Raw genomic sequence first — 21365 nt, forward strand, 5'->3', positions numbered from 1 at the left:
GCTGTAAAGCCAAGTTGTAGTCAGAAATCTCTCAGAGCCCTGGGGAGTCTCTCCATAGCAGGAAGCTGCATTTGGCACTTCATAAACTGTTAATCTTGGGCTAAGCAGAAGCACCAGAACTTTCCTGCAATAATCAAACCATAACCATTCAATTGTCTGTAGGTTGTAAGATCTTAACTTGAAGACTGTGCCTCTGCTGGTTGCAACTTTGCCCCACAGCATACAGGAGAGAAGAGTGATCCATGGAATTAGTGGAGGAATGGGACGGGAACAAGAGTGCATAGTGTATTCACACTCTGGCTCAGAATATGTAAAGGCACAGAAAATATTCCCTCAGACTATGAAAAAATGATCACGTCAAGGAATGATCATTTCTCTGGGGCTGGGAAGTCTAAAGCACTCCAGGCTGTTAGAGGAGACATATTATTGTTCATAACATCACAAAACTCGTATCATGCTCCCCCTTTGTATTTCAGAGTTGCTTGACAAAGTCAATGCAAACTAGGTTAAGGAGAAACAAAAGCAAGTGCTTTTTCCCTACCACATATAATTAACTGGCAGAACTCAATATCACAAGATGTGGTCGTGGCTATTAGCGTACATGCCTTCTAAGATTAGGCAAAAGGAAGATAGGTTTCTCAACAGCTATTAGTCATGAAAACTCCAGGGAATGACTATGTTCAGAGGTAATACTTTCAATACTACCTAATGGAGATCAGGGGCATGCATTTGCAGAGAAATTAAACAAGATCCAACTAAAACAGATCAAATTAATGAGTATAGTTATTGTAACTAATCTGTACAGGAAAGTAAAATATTCATAAATAATGAGAAACATTCATTAATTCTATGGTGTTTTATTGAAGCTTGTTTCAGTTCCATGAGGCAGCAAGGAGAAGGGAGTCACTCACAGGATATGCCTGACAGGAACATTATCCGACCAAAACAGTTAGCTGAAATGCAACTAGATCATCACAACTGGTATTCTTCTTCAGAGCATTTCCTTTTCCCACCAATTATTGCATTGTTTCAGGCTTAGGGAGAACTTTCTGGTTTTATACAAGCATGGGTACTGTTCACTTGAACTATTTTAGTATTGTTATCTGGGGATGGAACTTCTCCTTCATCCAACCTGGAAGAAATTCTGAGGGATTTTATGTACCCCATTTCTCTCCCCAATGGTACCCAATGCTTACAACAAGGCTGATTTTAGAACATTGCTGATCACAGGAAGAAAGCATGCACACAGGCACTTCCTCCACATGTTCACCCTGTGCAAACCACTTGGTGATCACACAAAGGCAGGGGGCTTATGCCTGCTCTCCCTCTGAGTGGACATGCAGACAGAACATCTGCACAGGGCTTGTTTGGGGCCAAATCGGGCTCTCTCTTTTTGTGATACTGATTGCATTGCACACACATTATTGAGCGATGTATTCACAGAAAATACTACCTAATGTAACATTTCCCTCTGTCCCACGCCCCCATCTTCAGCTTCGCCTACCTGTATGCCAATGTGTATAAAACAAAACATTTGCCCTGCACCTAGAAGCACATCAGTAGAAAGAACAGAGCAGTCAGCAAACAGAATGCAATTAGTGTGGGCACCATTATAGAAAGATAGATCTATCAGCACAATCCTCTTTCATAACAAGATCTGTGTGCAATTCTACAAACTTCTAAATGTCCCTTTCAGTTACTTATCTGTTCTTCTCTGATATTCTTGAGCTAGGGACTAGAATAAGTTCCAGAAACAAAGAATTCAGAATGTTACTGACTTTTGTTATTTTCTTTTTGCTGCAGTTATAATAATGATATTAACAAACAGTTAGTGTTTGAATAAACATCCAGAACATATACCAGCTTTCTTTCATAATACAGCCATAGATAGCTCAGGAAGGTCTTTGTGTAGGTAGAAATTAGTTAGAAACACTGCGTACTGCATAGTTTTCCAGGAAACAAAAACACAGTTTGACCACGGGGTGTTATTATGGGGGACTTCAATCACTGTCCATGGTTGCTATGAGTTTTTTTTTGTTTTCCTAGTAAAACATGCATTGTACATATCCCACAGCTTCCCACCCAAAGTCTGTGTTTAGTCTGAAAAAGCAATTGATACTGAAAAAACAAGCGGAACTGCCTCAGTCTACTTCCTAATGGCAAAACTATTAAAGACAGTCCATATATTTACACATATGTATGTCCCTTCACCATACACTTGGAACCATCTGCTATATTAGTTTCTCTTTGGTTATTGGCAATTTCTTTCAGAATTCTCAAGAAAGAAAGATGCCGAGTCTCTTTCCAATCCATGAGAAAAAAACATATTAAATACTCATTTTCAAAATACCATTGGATACTACCTCAGGATACTGCCTTCAAGCATTTGACAAAAGTTTATATCACAATAAATTATTTACAGACGGCATAGCACTCTTTGCTGGTTTTACCTCAGAATAGTTAGAATGGTTTATTGGGGGGAAATATACTGGCTGTGCACATGCTGGACTTAAAAGAAACAAAATTATTATTAGGTGTGCATTATCTCTTTTACATTGCAAAATTTCAAAAACATACCTTTACCTTAACCAACAATACCCACTAAAGGAGTAAATGTTAAGGAAGTTATAATCAAGAAAGCTGTTGCCAATGCCAGATACAAGACTTTTACTGATTTCATTTCAAATTAAGGTAGTGTTGCCATTTTTTCCCTACAGTCTGGACTGCCCTGGTTGTGAAGAGAGGTGGCTGTGAGTCATCCACACTTTAAAAAAAAGCTGTCAGTACTGCATGCTAGCATGTGACTGGCAATTTCTACTCATGGCAAGTCCACCTAGTGATTCACTTCTTGAGGGAGGAAGCTGTTTCCGTCTGGGGAGGGAGCAAGCACCACAGCCCCAGAGATCCTGAGACTTGGCCCTCTGTTATAATAAATGCAAGTGAAGAAAAAGCAACAAGCTATTTATTTTTCAGCAGCAAAAAGGCTCAAGAAAATTGGCTATGCACATCTAATAAATTATTTCCTCCCTTTTAACTGATTGTACCCTGACATCTACCACTTGACTATATAGGCAAGTTAAAAATAAAAATGATTGAAGGGGTGCTTATGTCAAGATAAGAGAGCATTCAAGCAGTTCCTATAGAATACATAGAATGCTGATGCTCTGAAATTAGTATTGATTTCAGCACAATTCTCACAGAAAACCATGCAAGCTCTATTTAAATACATATAGGTTAAGCAGAAGCCATTCTTGGTGTGTTGCTGTTACACCATTTTTTTTTATTTATTTAAAGTATGTATACCCTACCCGACCATATCTCCTCAGACTCAAGGCAGCTAACAAAGAGCAAAAGCTGCAGGGACACAAAAACCTTCCCAAGGGCCCAGCAACAAGTTAAAAACAACACACAATTCAAATACACAGTTAAAAATGCCGTCAAATCCTCCTAAGTACTCTCCACCAAATGCCCTCTAAAATAAAGACATATAAGGGCCAAGCTACACATGACGAATGACACTTGAACAGCAAGTGTATTTCTCCCTGTTCACTTGCCCTCCACTCAATCCACTTGCCATTCAAGTGTCATTCGTCATGTGTAGCTTGGCCCTTATATGCCTTCTTCCTTAGTGAAGTAGGTGAAGCTGCATGTCGCACCTAGGCCGATTCCAGATGACTAACCTTAAGGCGCTTCATGCCGCCCTCTTCCATATCGTGAGGGGGAAAATGCGAAATAGCACGTTTCCTCGCGCGAGTTTTGCGCGTTGTCGCGCAAAACTCGTGCGAGGAAACGCGATATTTCGCATTTTCCCCATCGCGATCCGGAAGAGGGCGGCATGAAGCGCCTTAAGGTTAGTCATCTGGAATCGGCCCTATTCTGGTAGGCCATTACCAAAAAGATATGAGTGGCCAGTCCTCCTAAACCCTACACACTTGTCAAGTTTAATAGCATTCAATGACTTTTTTGTTAAAACACGAGTCTAACTCCTGCCTGCTTCCAAATGATCAATGGAAGCTATACCAAATACATTATTTAACATCAGCAAAGCAATGTCAAAGCAACCACTGAACTGCGTAAAAAGAATACTATTTCAAACCAGGACAGAAGCACAGATTAGGATTCCTTCATACTCTGATGGCAGGTTTGTACTAAAAACAAAAGGGATGAAAATAGATATATCAGCATGGCAATAAGGCAGTTCAGATTTTAAAGTCAAAAAGAGTCCAGTAGCACCTTTAAGACTAACCAATTTTATTTTATTGTAGCATAAGCTTTTGAGAATCAAGTTCTCTTCATCAGATGCCTGATCCGAATGAAGAGAACTTGATTCTCGAAAGCTTATGCTACAATAAAATAAAATTGGTTAGTCTTAAAGGTGCTACTGGACTCTTTTTGATTTTGCTACTACAGACTAACACGGCTAACTCCTCCAGATTTTAAAGGCTAGCGATGCAAACATTTTGTAAAACAACATACAGAATAGGAAGAAGTGGTGTCCTTTCTTATGTAGAGCACCTCTGTGAATTGTAAAGAACAACCAAAAAAAAGCTTCTAGAATTGGGTTCCTAAAGCTCTCAATTAGAAAACTATCTATTTTTTTCTTACAGTCTTGATATATTATGGGATAAATCAGGCAGTTTTCAGATAAAGCTTTTCTAAGTATTTTCTTTTAACTGTTGCAAATTAGAGCAACATTCATAATGGTATGGATTTGCATATCTGTGTTGAGCAAGATGCCCAAATGGCTTCTAGAATAAAAGCTGCATTACAGGATACTGGAAAGTGGGAGGGAAATCCAGAAACAAAAAGATAGCACATTGTATATAATGAATCAGAGCATTAAAAGAATTAACAGAGCATCTTTAGCAGTGAAAACTGTTGAATTCTAGAAGATGTCTTAGGCTACATAATACTACACACACACAGTTGGAATAAGCCCCAATGAACAATGGGAGGCTTACCTCTGACTAAAGATGTGTAGGGATTGGGATACAATTTAACTTTTGAAATCAATTTTGAAGATCATTGAAAATAAGCTTGGTATTAGAAATGCCATTTGGGAGGAAAGAAGATGAGAAGTTGCAATATAATAATGAATTAGAATGTTACCAGTCTAATGCAAACAAAGCTAAGTTTGCTCTTTAGAATAGATGCAGTATTGAGGAAACCACAACCCAAATTTTATTTTCAGTTCTGTTCATTTTCTCAGTTACTAGTACACTTTTTTAAAAAAACTGCCACCGCAATTGTCTCTGAGGCATTTTAAAATTTTATTAGCAAAGCAAACAAACTTTATCAAAATTATTCTTCCAGAACCATTATTATGGATGAAACTACCTTTTGTACCTCAAGAGGATTTCCCCCCTTATAATTCACATGTCCCTTAAGAATAATTTTATTATCCAAAGCATGCAGCAAATACCAATTCTAGGACTTAACACTTCACATTTGTTATTTTTAACATATGAGTTTTTGAACAGTTATGGTTTCAGCACAATGATTTATGCAAATTCTTTATCACCTCATGAGATTAGTGCATTGTAATTCGATAACAGCTCTGTGCTTTAACACAGCCAGGACCACGTCCCAGAAAAGGAGGAATTTGATTGCAACTGACTATTCATTCAAATCAAAAACAAGTTCAACTATCTTATCAAAGGCTTCTTAAAACATGTTTTACAGTTAAGGGCTTTCACTTAAAACTGTATCTTTTTGCTCCTCGTATGTTAGATTGCTTGTTGCTTCCAGAGCAAATCTTATTAAATAGCTACCTACATAAGTAAATAATTCAGCCATAGAGAAATTATATTCGGATATTGACTTATTTCCATTAAGTGTTAAACCAGCCTGCACCAATAACAACCAACAAGCCACAGATTTAGGATTAAGCTATTTTGAGACCTAAAACACAATTACTCATAGAAACCAAATAAACTTGATAATTAACATAATCAGTTTTTCAATTAATACCTACACAGTAGGAAAACCTCTAATTCTGTTATACTGTTATTTCTTAAGTTATTTCCAAGTTACATATTACACAGATGGACTGGGGGAGGATCATTTTTATGGCTCTAGGACATGCACACAAATCCGTCTGAATGGAAGTGTTTCCTGTACAGGTCCTGTAGGAACAAAGTGTGAAGGATTCTAGAAAAACTAATAGTCATTGCTCGGAAGAACACTCACCAAATAATCCTGCTGAAACCAATGGGGACCAGCCCAGAGCTGAGTTTGTGCAAATTAGTACTGTTGTGTAATGTGTCACTTTGCCTTCATCAAGAATCTACATTACAACATGCAAATCTAAGCACTTACTCAACACTTTTCAAGACCTTGATCTTCCCTTGGGATATATTTGTGGCCATGGCTTTTTTAAAAAAAACCATATAGACTACAGACACCAGAATTGCACTTTGGAATCAAAGAAACGGGAACTGAACTCAACTCACAAATAACATACAAGCAAAAGTAATGTTAGGAGACAAGATTTGGAAGAAAATACGAAAAACTGAATTCTCAAATATCTGTACTTGCTGTTCCACAATAGTTTTAAAGCACATTTCATTAGTAGATGACTTTCACTATGAGTTGTAAAAACAGATTTCAGCTCCCTTAAAATTTAGCAAACTATTTTATGCTTCTGAAAGCTGTCCTCCATGGTTCAGTTGTCTTGGGAGATAAAGCATTAGGCACTCAGGAGGAGTCTGCTGCAGTGAATAAGAATTTGGAAGACATATCCTAAAACATGGTTATCAGAGGGTCTTTCAGAACATAAATTGGTAGTTTAAATTTTTTCAGAGAAATTATTTCAGTGGAAAACATCACACTTTTAATGGACGTTGTATGGAACTTAATCTCTTGCAAAAATAATGTTAACAGTGTATTTCAAGGCAGCATATTTGAGACATCATTTCCTTTCAATTTAAAATTAATAAAGATTTGTATAGAATTATTTATCATCAATGTATTTTAACAGTGCCATAAGCAAAGTTGCACCTTTCTAAACCCACTGACTTAGGAGGATTTCCCTGTAAATGTCTTATTAAGAGATGGGAATGTAGTTCATACTTGTAGACTGTAACTATATTCTGCTCTTAATTATTACCTCTGTTTTCCATTGATAATGTTTCTAGAGCTAAACATTTAAATGTATTAATGTTTTTCCCCCAGAACACATGAAAATGAAATTGCTTTTTCCTTCTGGAACTAGATACATTGATACTGAACATCCTGACAAAAGTTTTTCATCCTATAAACAAACAAAAATTACCCAAGAACAAAAGTCTCAGATATTTATTTGCAATATATTCACAGCTATCAGCTCTGATAAATCTTTTGAAATCTAAACATTCTCTCCCCAAAGATTTGATTTCTTTCTCTTCTCCCTCTCCCCATAGGAAAGACACTATAACTTTTAAACCATCAACTTTTACTGTTTGATCCTTGTAGTTTAGTTTAAAATGGGTAACGTGAACAACCTACCAATATGCACACAGAGAGAAAGTGTTTAATTTTGTTGTTGTTGGTTTAAAAACTGCAGTTTGCCTAAGGCTACAACCTTTATTACATCAACGAAAGAAGGGAAACAGAAGCCAGAAGAGCGGAGTTATAGAAACTGACTTTATATAAACATTGAGAGAAGGAACTCCCCCCCCCCCCCCTCCATGGCCACCTACAATGTAGCTACTTTCCCATTACCACAACTTCACCTTGCGTTCTTAGTACAGCATCCAGGGACCGATCTTGCCATTTCCAACCATGTTATATATAGCTTTGGGCTCCTGGTTGTTAAACATAGAACAAACTTTTTTTAAAAAATGGAAACGTACCTAAATTGACAAAGCTCATGACCATGTCTGCATCATTCAGAAAGTTGGTATCATGCAGGCTCGCTAACGGAGGGCTCTGTGTAGTCAATGGAGCTGTACGTGGTAACTGTATTCTTCGAGAGAATCCATTTGGAGCTGCAGGGTAGCCCTTCCTTAACCCTCTGCTCTCGTCACCCAGAGGTCCCCCTAGTGAATATTCCAGTTCTTCAGTCTCATCTTCATTGGTCATAGCATTGTAGAGATCCAGCATGAAGAGAGGGGCAGAGGAAGCTTGTTTTCCAGGTGAGAATGGCCTTGGTCTGTGAGGTAAGCCCAGGATGGAGAGGATCTCCCTCTGGATCTCTTTCCTCTCATGGTTCCGAAGTCTCCTGTAAATAAAACTGGAGTGGACGTGATTGTCTCCTATGCTTCCCTTAGTCGAACCCATTAAAATCCAGTAATTCCAGAGCAAGCTCACTAGAGCTTTTAGCACAGTTTGGTCCATTTTTCTTTAATATGAAAGATGCAATAAACTGAAACAAAAATTCCTTGTTTGCCCTGCTGATCTCCTACTAGGTCTACTTTCCCAGCAGCCAGAGGGGGGGCAGTTGTGGATTACCTATTCTTCATGTCAGCGTTGTCATCTCCACACACAACATCTTGGTGGTTTTATTTTCTCTCCCTTTTAAAATATTAACAAGATGTGTCAGGCTGTCAGTTGTTTCTAAGAAAGCTGAAATTCGGACTTCCACATTTCCACTGCTGTCACTGTTTTTTCTGCATTGATGGAGCAGAAGACCAGATCTTGGTCAGTTGATGTAGGCATTCCTATTTTAAAAAATTTAAAATAATCAGAAATTGGGGGTATGGTTGTTAACTAGCAAGAGATGATCTTCAGTCACTCAGAGTCATCGTCTTCTGCTATGCTTTCTAATTAATTACTTAATTCTCCTTTTCTTCCACCTGGCGTTCTTTTCTGAATCACAGCTCTCTGCCTTGATCTAGAGTATAACATCTATCTTCCCAGCAGCCTGCTGAGAACTGTAACATCTTTAGACTCGTTTTAATGTCCAGCAAATCTGAAACATGTACCAAGCACTTAAAGGCCTTTACTCGAGGAAAGGGGGAGGAAAAGTCCCTTCTGTAAATCCACCCAACCTCTTTCAATTCCTTAACTGTTATTTCCACCTCTAGCAGGCAAAAACATAGCAGCCCCTTCAAGAGAGATCTAAAAGCTAATGTAAGCACAACCCTGCTGGGAAAGAAGAGGCTTCTCATTGTAATTTGAAACGGGCAAAGTGAGGGGGGAAATGGCTTAACCCTTCTTCTGCCAGACAAAGTTATTTCTCTCCCCCCCCCCTTCAGTTTACACTTCTATCTCTAATAGTGTTAGATAATGACCCCTTCAAAAGATCCATGGAACTTAATGTACCTTAAAAGCCATATGTAACAAACAGATGCAACAAGAGGGTTTTTAAAAATTCCACTTATTGTCATAATAGCTTCAATTTCTTTCTTTCTTTCTTTCTTTCTTTCTTTCTTTCTTTCTTTCTTTCTTTCTTTCTTTCTTTCTTTCTTTCTCCCTCCCTCCCTCCCTCCCTCCCTCCCTTTGGCTAATTAGTTTCAACAATTCAGGAATACTCTAGCCAAAATCAAAACTTTGAAGTCCCATTGATTTCAAAAACAGAGTTTTAAAGTTATTCTTAACTCTTCAATTGCCTCATATCGGACAAAGCTCATTTTTAGTTGGAAATTAAGGAATTACTTGTTATTTGAAAGATTGTTATAAACTGACAAACTAAAAGAGTTTCTTTGCTACTATGTATTTGTCCTAACATACTATAGTTTACACATATACTATCTTGCAGTTTTTATTAAATAAGTAAGTTTCAGATAATGTGATTTCGTTCACCTTCTGGATTTCTAAAGAAGTTCATAGGAAAGATGCCATTTTCAGTAGGTCCATATGGAAGAGCGGTATGCAGACTTTGGGATTACACAGAAATCCTCTGGCAGATCAGAAATTTGCATGTGCACATATGCTATTTGGTGCTTCAGCAGGACTTTAGAAAGGTGGCATAGAAATCTCCTAAATGAAATAAATTAATAAAAGTTATTTAATAGCTGATGGGTCACAGCTGGATGTTAGAAGTTCCTTCAGTGAAAAGTTGTTGAGTAATGGCTTCTCCGGTATTTAATGATAACTATGGCACACATGCAAGGAATCACTTGATGTTGCAGCCAGCAAGTGATGAAATGAAACGATGAACAACTCCCATACAAGTACTTGTCACTTTTCATTTTAGAGGAAGGGGATGCTGAATTGCACATATCCATACAACTACACCCTTCATTTAACGGAATGGGAAAGCACCTGCATACATTACAGTCCCCGTGCCTAAAATCACTGGATTTAAGAAACAAATATATTGGGTTAGATCCTGCCATGCACTAGAGGAACGGAAATTTTACTTAATGCAGTCTTGTTTGCACTAAATATTGTACAAGAGCTACTGTAAGAGCAAGTGCTGATGATTTATTTCCAATCAGTGCTGCTATGAAAACAAAAACAAAATGCTATTTGATACAGGAATTACAGTCCGGTTTGGAAGTCCAATATGATTTAATCAAAAATGTCATTATAGAGGAAAGGTGGCTAAAATATACCTTGTGCTAGGTCTTGCACAAGCTGAAATGCAATGTGGGATACAGTCAAGCGGACTTAGTGTGAATACTACTTGTGCTTCTGCTTCTGCAAGAGTTCTTGCACGAGTGGAGATGTTACATGGGACCTAACGTAATATATTTGTATTACCTCATATAGTTATACAATCCAAACTTTCCTAGACATTTTAGAGACTGTCTATTCAACAAGTATGTTAAAATGTAAACATGTATACATGGAAGTGCAGAGATTACAGTTTATTTTAATAACCCAGAAACACAAGCCTTCCATTTTAATAAAAGTGCATTAATAATGACCACCTTATTCCCTGAAAACCAATACAGCAATTGCTATCTTTACTCAGAAAGCCTAATTTACTATCCAAACTGTGAGCCAGTTTGTGTAGTGGTTAAGAGTGTGGGACTCTAATCTGGAGAACCAAGTTTGATTCCCCTCTCCTCCGTTTGAAGCCAGCTGGGTGACCTTGGGTCAGTCACCGCTTCTAGGAGCTCTCTCAGCCCCACCCATCTCACAGGGTGTTTTGTTGTGGGGATAATAATGGCATACTTTGTAAACTGCTCTGAATGGGCGTTAAGTTGTCCTGAAGGGCTGTATATAAATTGAATGTTGTTGCTGTTGTTGTTATTGTTATTATTACTTTGAAGTTCAGGACACTGAGGGTCTATTTTCATCACCCCCTTAATTGTGGCAGCTACAGTTTATACTTAACTCCCAGCAGTGTATAAAAGCAGTTGTCTCTCACAGAACTCAGTGTGCCACTTCAGACATGGGACGTATTTCACATTGGAAAGGTATAAATATAGACAAAAAAGTAGCAATGCACGAGCGGGTGTCCATGCTTTCTACTTTCTATTAATAGTGAGAGAAGAAAATAAGATCATGACTAGGGTAGGGGGTATTCTTTTGCCCCCAAACCATTCTCCCAATGTAACTCATCCCTTCTCCAAACTGCAATTTGTTCCAACATATGAATTTTCCATAGATGGGGAAACAGAAGCTTGGAGAAGGAATATTTACATTAAGAAAATGGTAGAGAGGAAAAGAATGAACTGCTTCCCCCTAAAATCATGATGCCAGTCCAATACCTCCTCACTTTGGTGCTGGTGGCTGGTACTTTTTGTGGCTGGTGGGTCACAGCTGTCAGTTCTGTTTTTGTCTCCAACTTCTTCCTGTGCGAAGATACTAAAAAGCATCAAAGCTATTTTAACCCTTTTTGAAACTGAGGACACCTTTGGAATCCTCCTGACATGGGCTGGTGGGTGTAGCCATAAAATAGCTGCCAAAGGAGGTGGAGGAGACAACAACCAAATGGCTGCTAAAGGAGGCAGAGTCATAATGTCAAGGAGCGAAATTATGCTTGCCTTTACTATTAACTCTTCAACATTTCAGGCAGAAGCTCTGCTTAACAGGATGTATGTATAAATGAACTTATTGTTTAAAAAATACTTTCTTGCAGATGCAAAGTTTACCTTCAGTTACACAGTGAAGATCTTTGTACTATGGTGACAGCAGCTGCCAAAGCAGTATTTTTTTAAAAATGGGCATGGTCAATCAGATCCCTAATGGCCATCTGGAAGCCTACTGGGCAGAAGTCCCACCTGGTCCTACCCACTTTCCAAAAACACTTGGTGGGTGCCAAGAAAGGGATTGGCAGGCACTATGGCACCCACAGGCACCATGTTAGGGATCCCAGATTTAAGTACTACAGCACAATTCCTTAACGCAGGTACCAAACAAATGCATCCAGCCCTTTTGATGCTCTTTTTACAGCTACTGTAGGAACAGTTGAGTACTCACTACAAGAAAGAAATCCTGCCACGTGACCCCCTTTCCTAAAACCTACTACTGAACACCCTAGAGATGTTTTACAGTAACACAAAGCAAGGAGGTCTTTGGACACATGTAGAAGGTATTCTTTCACCAAATTGTAATTAATTACCTACAACCATCCCAAAGCATGTTAAGGGCTGCTAGTTCCAGAAAAGAGACTTCCAGAAGCCCTAGCACCTTTGCTTTCAAGAGGCAACACTTTCCATTTCTACTAATGGTACAATCCTACTAATGGTGCAATCTTTAAGAATTGGCCCCATTTGGGGCCTGAATCGGCCCAGTGCAAAGCATGGGAGCGCTCCCAGGCCCTGCAAAATGACATCCCTCCCAGAAGTGATGTCATCGCATCACGCTGGGAGTGTTCCCATGCTTCATACACAACAGAGAAGAAACAAAGTGAGTGCTGCCCACCGACCCCGGCCAGGAGAGTAAGGGGACCTAGCATCCTTAGTGACATCCTGTAACTTCTAGAATAATCAGAAGTAATGTTACATCCCTCTGGGAATTGCTGGAGTTTCCAGTGATTCTGAGAAAGAACTGGTATCACTTATTCTGATATCACATTCTTAAAAATGAGCCTGAAAGCCATTTTTAATTGGAAGGGCAGGGACATAGAGGGTGAGTGATATTAGCTATGTTGCTGATGTCGCTATGTCACTTCTGGGTACAGCCCAAAAGTTACAATGGGTAGCTCTAGGAATCGCTAGAAACTCTATAATAAAACTCTATGGCTTTACCATAGAGTTTTCAGTATATTGGTGCAGAGACCTACAATATTTTTATCTTTCTTCTGCCACCATTTAGGGTTGCCAGGTCCCCAGGTGACCAAAGCAGGGAATGGAGGGGGGGGTCACAGGAGAGCACAACAGTAGTAGTCATGTTGCACGTGCATGCGGCGAACATGCACTCCAGAACACTTCTATATCTCGCCAGAATTGATATCATTCCTGGCATGACGTAGAAAGAACAGGTCATGCCAGGGACCAGTTTGGTAAAAATTGGTCCCCAATCTAGTGTTTGGAATTGATTTGATAAAAATCACTCCAGGGGGTTCTTGGCCTGTTCCTGCACCTTTTCCCTCCTGCTGACCAGGTAAGAGATGATGGAGGCAGAGGCTAGGAATGGGGGATCCTTGTCCCCATGGTAACCCTACCACCACTCCAAGAAGTGGTGGGCAACAGAAACAATCAGTAGGAGATCTCCTGCCACAGTGCAAGGTTTGGTAAGCCCAGCTGGCAACTCTACTCAGGCACCATTCCCCATATGCAAGAAAGAAAAAACAGAAATTTCACCAGCTGTCTAATAATCATCAGAGAACAAGCTAGGAAAGAATGTCAAAATACTGTGATACTTCCACTTAAAAGTCCCAGATCCAAATCATCGCCAATCAAACCTAATGGTTGCCAAAGCAAGGCTTTAATAACGAGAAGCCTAGAGGAACAGTAATGCAAGGCAAAAGATGCTTAGTTTGTTTGGTAAGGCCTAAGAATATTTCTAAGCAGTTTGTGTGACATGGAATGGGAGCTGCTCCTGAAAAGGAGGGGGTGGGTGCCACTGAGTATGTAAAAGTCCCAGGGCATATTTAAAGGAACTCCCAGGATTCTGGCCTCAGTTAACAATATAAATATAATTTAGCTTGACTTTATGTCAATAGCTAAGTAGCTTGGTTTCTAATTAGCACTGGTAACATGTTCAAAATGCATTCTGTGTTACATATAATTATATTTCATTTCTCCTTAAAAGTCAAAAGCTGAGATTTTTATCTGATCTCCTGTTTCTAATAAAATGAGCTTTAAAAAATATTTAAACTGGGAAGAGATCTAAAAGGCTACTCACAAATGCTTACCTTGAAATAAAAGTTATATTGCAACTATGATATCCACAAGAGAGTCCTTAAATTAAACAAAACTCTTTAAGGTCCACTTTTGTTTTAAGTTCTTTACAGAAGATATTCTGTTTCCTTAAATTCAGTTTAAGTTTCCTTGGATGCAAATCTAAGAATTTAAGAACAACCCCAATGAATCGTTCCAAAGGGTCATCTAATCCAGCGCTCTGTTGCCAATAGCAGCGAGCCAGATGCTCCTGGGAAGCTCACAATCAGAGCATGAACAAAGCAGCCCTTTTCCGTTGTTGGTTCCAGCATCTGGTATTCAAAGGTACACTGCTTCTGAACAAGGAGGTTCCATTTAGTTATCACAGCTGTGAAAGGAAAAGAAAAAACATTTAAACAATATATATGATTATGGACATAATGGAAAGATATTGACTTCTATGGAAATGGATCTTCATATTTTGCAATAACTTTGTTGACTTGGTAAATCTGTACAGTTTCGCCATAACAATGACAAAGGTTCCAAAGTTATGTCAACTATGGATAGGGTTGCCAACAAGTATTTTGGGGGGGGGGGATATCCTGTCCCTTTAATAGAGGCTTGATATGTGGAAATGGGCAGCTGAAGCTACTGGCTGAAATAACATCAACCGGTAAATCACATCCCATTAAGCCTCTGTGGAAAGGATTGGACATTTTTCTCCAGGCTGGTTGGCAACTCTAGCTGTGTATGCTTTCAGGGACTGGCCCGTCCCTCCCACACCTATTTCTGTTCTGTTGTCAAGCTTTTAAGGGACATGAGTAAATCTGTTTCATACTAGAAGGCTATTGCTAATCCTAAAACCTTTGGCTGACACAAAATGTAACTAAAAATCAAAGAAAGGAAAGTGAACATTGTGCATACTATCTGCCTAGACCAAGCTTGAGGGTGTACCAAACAGCCTGACAGCCAACCCTTCACATTTTTAGCCTGCCTTTTCTCCAAGGAGCTCAGAGTGGCAGGCATTGTTCTCCCCTCATTCATTCAGACATGGCTAAAACCAAATTCATTTGGCGTGTGCAGAATGGCGCTGTGGAAATAAATGGCTTAGACATGAAGACCACTGTTCATTTACTGTTGCTCTCTTCAACCTTGATATTTTAAGAACCAGGAGAGCAACTCTAAACAGGTCTGCAAAGAACCTAGTCAGGTGGGTTTACTCCCAGGAAATTATTCTTAGAATTGCACAGTAAAACATCTTAACCAGACACTTAGGGTTGCCATATGATAAAAGAGTTATTTGCCCTAAACAGGGCTTTTTTTCAGGGGGAATGTGGTGGAACGGAGTTCCGGCACCTCTTGAAAATACTTGAAAATAGTGCTTGAAAATATGTGTTTCTTCCTCATTTCCCTCATGAGAGTTCCACCACCTCTTTTCCCAGAAAAAAACCCTAGTGCTAAGTAGTAAATTATTAAATTTGCCACTGCCATGTAATAGGAGTGCATGATGCATTGATTGTCATGCAAGCTACCCTCAAGGTATGACAGTACAATACCCTTAAACAAATCTTGTCATTTTAAAAAAAAGTTTTCTGAGAGCCCAGTGAGGGGGGCATCAGATTTATGCTAGGGGACTGCATTACACTGCTCTGTTACTAAATTAAGTGTATTTATGAAATTACAAAGGAAATTTGCTATATTAATATATGAAAAAATGGGGTACTAGGCACTGAAATAGTATATTCAATTAACATGACTTTTTAATTAGCAGAGTCAAGGCTATTTTTTAATTGGCTGAGTCAAGCCATGTTGGCCCATTAGAACAAATTTCAGGAATAGTAAAATACCTTTACTAGGAACAACACAACACAACAAAAGGAAGCACGCCCAAGGCGGAATTAATGGCAAAATTGCAAAGTTTCAGCAAGGATAACACATGATACAAAATTACATGCAAGAATAATCACTGTATATCAACAATTTCAAAGTCCAGTAAACGCCAAGATATTGCTGCTGGTGTAACCATTAGTCAGCTGTAGTCAATATAGATCCCAATTGTATAACGAGAGATTGTAGGCGCTTGCAAACCCGCCGCGAGGCGGGCGGGAGCCCAGGCAGGCGCTCGTAAGAGCCGCTGAAAGGCAAGCCGTCCCAATACGGCGCTTGTGGAAGCCGCTGTGGAGTGAGCGGAAATAAAGCAACTGGGGCAACGAGCGTAAGCCGGCCAGATCGTTCTCTTTTTCTCGTTTCAGACTTGGATAAATCCTTCGTCAGGCCACAATATCTAGAGGATAACATAAAGCAGTAATATCCAACAATACATGCATAACCGTCCCCCAATCATTAAAGTAGTACTTACATTACAAATCACAAGTTTATTCTCCCAGGAACCTATCCAAAATTTCGGAGTGAGGGGGATGGGACAATTCAAGCGCTTAAATACATAGAGGTGGGTCGATAGCAACATGAACGCAATTGATTTAAAGGTACAGTACTGTACTGTTAATTAAAAAAATTTTTTAAAGGACAGGCACTAACATATGCCATGATATTTATAACTATCTGCTCAATAATACTCAGTTAAAACATCCTTAATTTAATGAAGGAAAAATTTCATTTTAGGAGGATGCTAGCCGACCGGAAAAGGTCCGGGACTGGAACCTCATAGGAAGGAGGAGAGATCTAGATGGTTATTGAGGCCATGTGGGATCATAGAATGAAGTCTAAAAATCCACCTAGTTTCAGCCTGGAGGAGAAAGCGATTTCGAAAACCTAGTCTTGGAACAACTTCCAAGACAGTAAATTGGAAGGGTCTATCCATGGAATGTCGAACTCTAAGATGTTCATAAAGGGGAAGGTCCAAATTTGGATTCCTACATCTGGAGATATGTTTTTGGATGCGTGATCGTACCGGACGAGTAGTGCAGCCAACATAGAATTGATTGCAATCACATATAAGGAGGTAGACAACATTGGGGGTGCTGCAGGTGGAGAAGGACTTGGAATAAAGATATTTACCTGATGTTGGATTGATGATTTTTGTTAGTTCTGTACTCAAAGAACAAACGTTACAATGGCCACAGGGGAAACGCCCCTGTGGTAATTTGGATCCATCAGATTTAGATCTAAAGTCTGAATGGACCAAAAGATCTTTAAGGTTCTTAGTATGCCGGTATCCAATCTGAGGTAAGTTGTTACATCCCGGCAGGTCAGACAATATATGCCAATTTCTGTGGATGATGTTAGAAAGCCGAACTCATGCGAGCCGCTTTTGCTATGCGGGGTTATCCCCCATGGGTCATTACTAGAGCCAGGAAGAAGGCTGATGTTAGCCCCCGGTCCAAATTGTTGAGCTATCGCCACCGGGACTTATCCTCAGATAAAATTACTTGGGCATTAGATTACTCACCTCTATCAGGTGCCATTTCTAAACCCTCTGATTTTTAGATCAGCACCGAGATGTGTGTGTGTGTGTGTGGCATATAGCCTCCATTGAGAATCACAGTATAACCCCTAAAAACAGTGTCTGTAAACAAACCACATTGTTGATAGAGCAATGCAGCTAAAACCGTGATACTGTGGAAACATAACAAAACATATATGTGGCAAAGAAAATGAGAAAAGAGTAAAAAGGAAAGAGAGAGGGAGAAAGAGAGACCAGGAGCTATTTATAATCTTCAGAAGAAGGGAATAAACTAGGTAAAAGAAACAAACAGGTACATTACATGAAACAATATAGTTATATTACCAACTCTCTTGAAAACATCTGATCTATCTCTACCCTAAGTGCTCGGGTGGCTTTCCATAACAAGGGCAGCAGAGCCAGCAGCAATACAAACACTCTTTCTGTGCTGAAACAGCTATTAAGGATACTTTATGGTTAAGCTTCTTCTCTCCTGTACCTAAGAGCAATACCCGAGCTGTAAAAGTATCACCACCAGCATACATGTTCCATCTCTCTGCTATAATGCAACAAAGCAGAATGGTTTGATAGGTAAGAAAACATTGTGGGGGGAAACAACATCCTCATTTGTTTATAACTGATATGCCTTGCTAAAATTGGAGGATTCATGGGGGAAATCAAAAGGCTCTGCTTACAGTGGTCTTAATATGACCCTCCATCGCTCACAATTAATGATACAATCCATCACCATACTGCTGTGATTTGTAAATTGTGCTAACCTAAGAGACTTCAGTAATCCTCTGGTTTATTATAATAAGATGACGATTAGCACAGGCATTGCACAGTGGCAAATGTAAAACCTTTGGCCGCAGAAAGCATTTTTAAGTAGCAATGAAGAGCACGCTCTTAAATTCTGATATTTGGCTGAGCCACTAACGTGTTTTATGGTGCTCCAGCTGCAAACCAGTACCTGTTAAACTCATTGTTCCTGGGCTATACAATTTCCTCCGGCACATCTGTTTTGCTCCGGTGCTGTCCTTCTTCCTTTCCAGTACTGTCGTTATTATTTAAACATAATATTTGTTTTAGAAAGTGATTAATAAGGAAATAACTAATGATGATGAAGAACTGGAACAGTTCACTTATTTCTTAATGAACTGTTTTATCCATGTTATAGACTTTGCTCTTGGATGCACTTGATTCTGTTGTGCTTGGAAACTTCATTATTCATGCACACACAGTCTGTGTTGGCAGTCATTCATTTGCCAAACTCTGCCGGCAGCTGTAGTGGTTGCGCTCTGAGTTACCCGCAGAATGCACGTACATATGTATGGCACATTCACACACTTAACCCATTTTTATATGGTTTATGTGATTTTTTTTGCATTGCATCTTTCACATCTTTTATTTTAATCAGTGACATGTTCTCTCTTTGTTTCTGTTTCCAAATGATCACTTACATAATGTTGATGGTCAAACTACATGTGACACTAAGTGGCATGAAGGTTTTCCCTAAGGGCTTTCTCTTCTCTTCTTACCCAAAGCAGCTGTGCAAAGCTATAATATGGGTCGGAAGTTCACAAAGAGGAGGGGGTGCTTATCTCTTCTTTTTTCCCAAGGGCCAGTTTTCTTATCAAATCCACCCATTCCAAACCATTTTTTGCTCCTTGGCTGGAAGATAAGAATATCAGTAAACAAACTTAGCCTTTGTTATTACTACTCAGTAATATTTGATGGAGTTTCCATCATTCCCATTTAACCCTTATGAATACCTAGTTTTACCAAGCAGAATATAACAGAAGTTTAACAAATGAACTTTGCAATACCAAATGGAGGTAAAACTTTGAGACTTTTCCCATTTTTTTAAGGAAAGGAAAGGTTTTCCAATCAATAAAAAGAAAAGAACAGAGTATAGATCAAAACCAATTTATACCTGGAATTACATTAATATTCCAACTCCCAAGTAACTGTGAGGCTTGTAAATTTATTTCCCCACTACACTACCTACAAGTCTATGGGTAGATTTTAGGGAAATATTTTCTGTACTGTAATATGAAGCATATGCAATATATATATATATATGTTTGTGTCTGTGTGTACACACACACATGTAAACAAGACGAAGTTTTAGGCACTTCCCTTGCAAAATATGCAACACAGTCCCTGATTTATTTGAGGAAAATAGAGATACCTGAAATACATTCAAATCACATCTAGAGGTCACATATGCATTTCTATTTATGGTAGATAGCAATTTAAGACCAAAAAAAGGACGTATTCTCACTCATTTCCTTCATATGTGCCAACATCATTTCAGATATGCAGGGTATCATATGATAAGAAGCTTACAAAAATCAAACCATGCTTGATTTGAGGGTTTGGGGTACCGCAGAGGCTGGCATGAAGACAACAGAACAGTTTTGCTGCAATCCAGTAAAAGAAATTCTAATACAGATCCAGCCAACAGGGATACAAATTATGGTTGCCACTCTCCAGGTTGGGCCTGGAGTTCTCACAGAATTACAACTGAGACTACTGTGAGTAGTTCCCCTGGAGAAAAATGGCAGCTTTGGAGGGTGGACTCTATGGCATCACATCCCTGTTGAGCTTCTTCTTCCTCTTCTCCCAAAACTCTGCCCTCCACAGACCCCATCCTCAAATCTCCAGGAATTTCTCAAGTTGGAATTAGCAACCTTAATAAAAACACATGTTCCAAATCAGACTGCAGTGCTCATCCAGGCTTATCCAGGCCAGGAAGCTTCATCTAATGCACAAGTGGATGTTCATTCCCATCCAGAGCCACGAGTTCTCACCCAGGTTGACCTCACCAAAGCTGCATCAGTGGACCATAGTTTCTTCTTGTTTATTGTTCTTCAGTTGGCTCCCCACTCCATGGCCAAGGGACAAGGTGGGCTAGAAATTCCTATAAATAAATATATAATCTGTCTTCTCACCAATACCTTTTCAGCCAAGTTGCAGCTCAGTATGATTTTGTTTAAAAGAATGGCTACATTATAAATTGCTTTAAAATGGGCTTTATAATGGAAACGGTAACAGACTTTACTATGGCAGCACCGGCAGGCGCCAGTATAATTACAGACTTCTCAAGACATAACTTATTACAGGCTCCACAGCAGAGCCCAATACTATGTATTTTAATTCAGAAACCTGGATTTTGTTTATAATAATTGACTATTATGCTACCCTTCTTGCCAGGATACTCTTGTAAAAGAAACTCTTGCCTTAAGAGTCGTTTCTGCTTCAACATTTTAAGCAAATGATGCATTTTTGAAAGCCTTGTATAGCTCATTATCTTCTGTCTTTTTCAGGTATGCAATTTGTCCAATATTTTCTTCAACAGGATTTCACATGTAGCTACAATTACTAATTTAATCCTTTCAGTCTAAGAGACTCCATGGTCTTGTGCAGTGTATAAGACTGGTCCAGTTCCAGGCAGCCAGAGCTCCTTGCAGCAATTTTATGCAGGAGAGCACATAACTGACAGTTTCAGGGCTGAAACAGGGCCATGTTCAGGATGTGCCCAGTGAATTTATTGCTCCACCTGAACCGCTGTTTGTCCCATCTATGATTTTTTTTTTGGAAAAAAAGACTTTTTATTTGTGTTATGACCATTTCCACTTAAAGAACAGGTGCTTGTTTTCAGCCAACTTCAGCCAACTACAGCAAGGGACTTAAAGGGGCCAAGTGATAACTTAAAGCAGAGATGGGCCTGATCTTCTCCAGTAAAGCAGTTTGGGGACTGGATTCCCCTAGAAACAATGTCATTGTCTGGAACTGATAGGTGATAGTCAGGTCCTGCCTCA

At 39.2% G+C, this 21365-nt stretch overlaps 1 protein-coding gene across 1 annotated transcript in view; it reads right to left on the reverse strand.

Moving 5' to 3' along the window:
- Positions 1–9021, reverse strand: part of BMP5 (bone morphogenetic protein 5) — a 76359-nt gene extending 67338 nt beyond the window's left edge. Inside the window, exon 1 of the mRNA XM_054978075.1 lies at positions 7833–9021. Coding sequence (XP_054834050.1) covers positions 7833–8316 — 484 coding nt within the window. The 5' untranslated portion in view covers positions 8317–9021. The remainder of the gene's footprint in view (positions 1–7832) is intronic.
- Positions 9022–21365: the final 12344 nt, after the last annotated feature.

This window comes from Eublepharis macularius, chromosome 1, assembly GCF_028583425.1.
Source record: "Eublepharis macularius isolate TG4126 chromosome 1, MPM_Emac_v1.0, whole genome shotgun sequence".
NCBI classification, from domain to species: domain Eukaryota; kingdom Metazoa; phylum Chordata; class Lepidosauria; order Squamata; family Eublepharidae; genus Eublepharis; species Eublepharis macularius.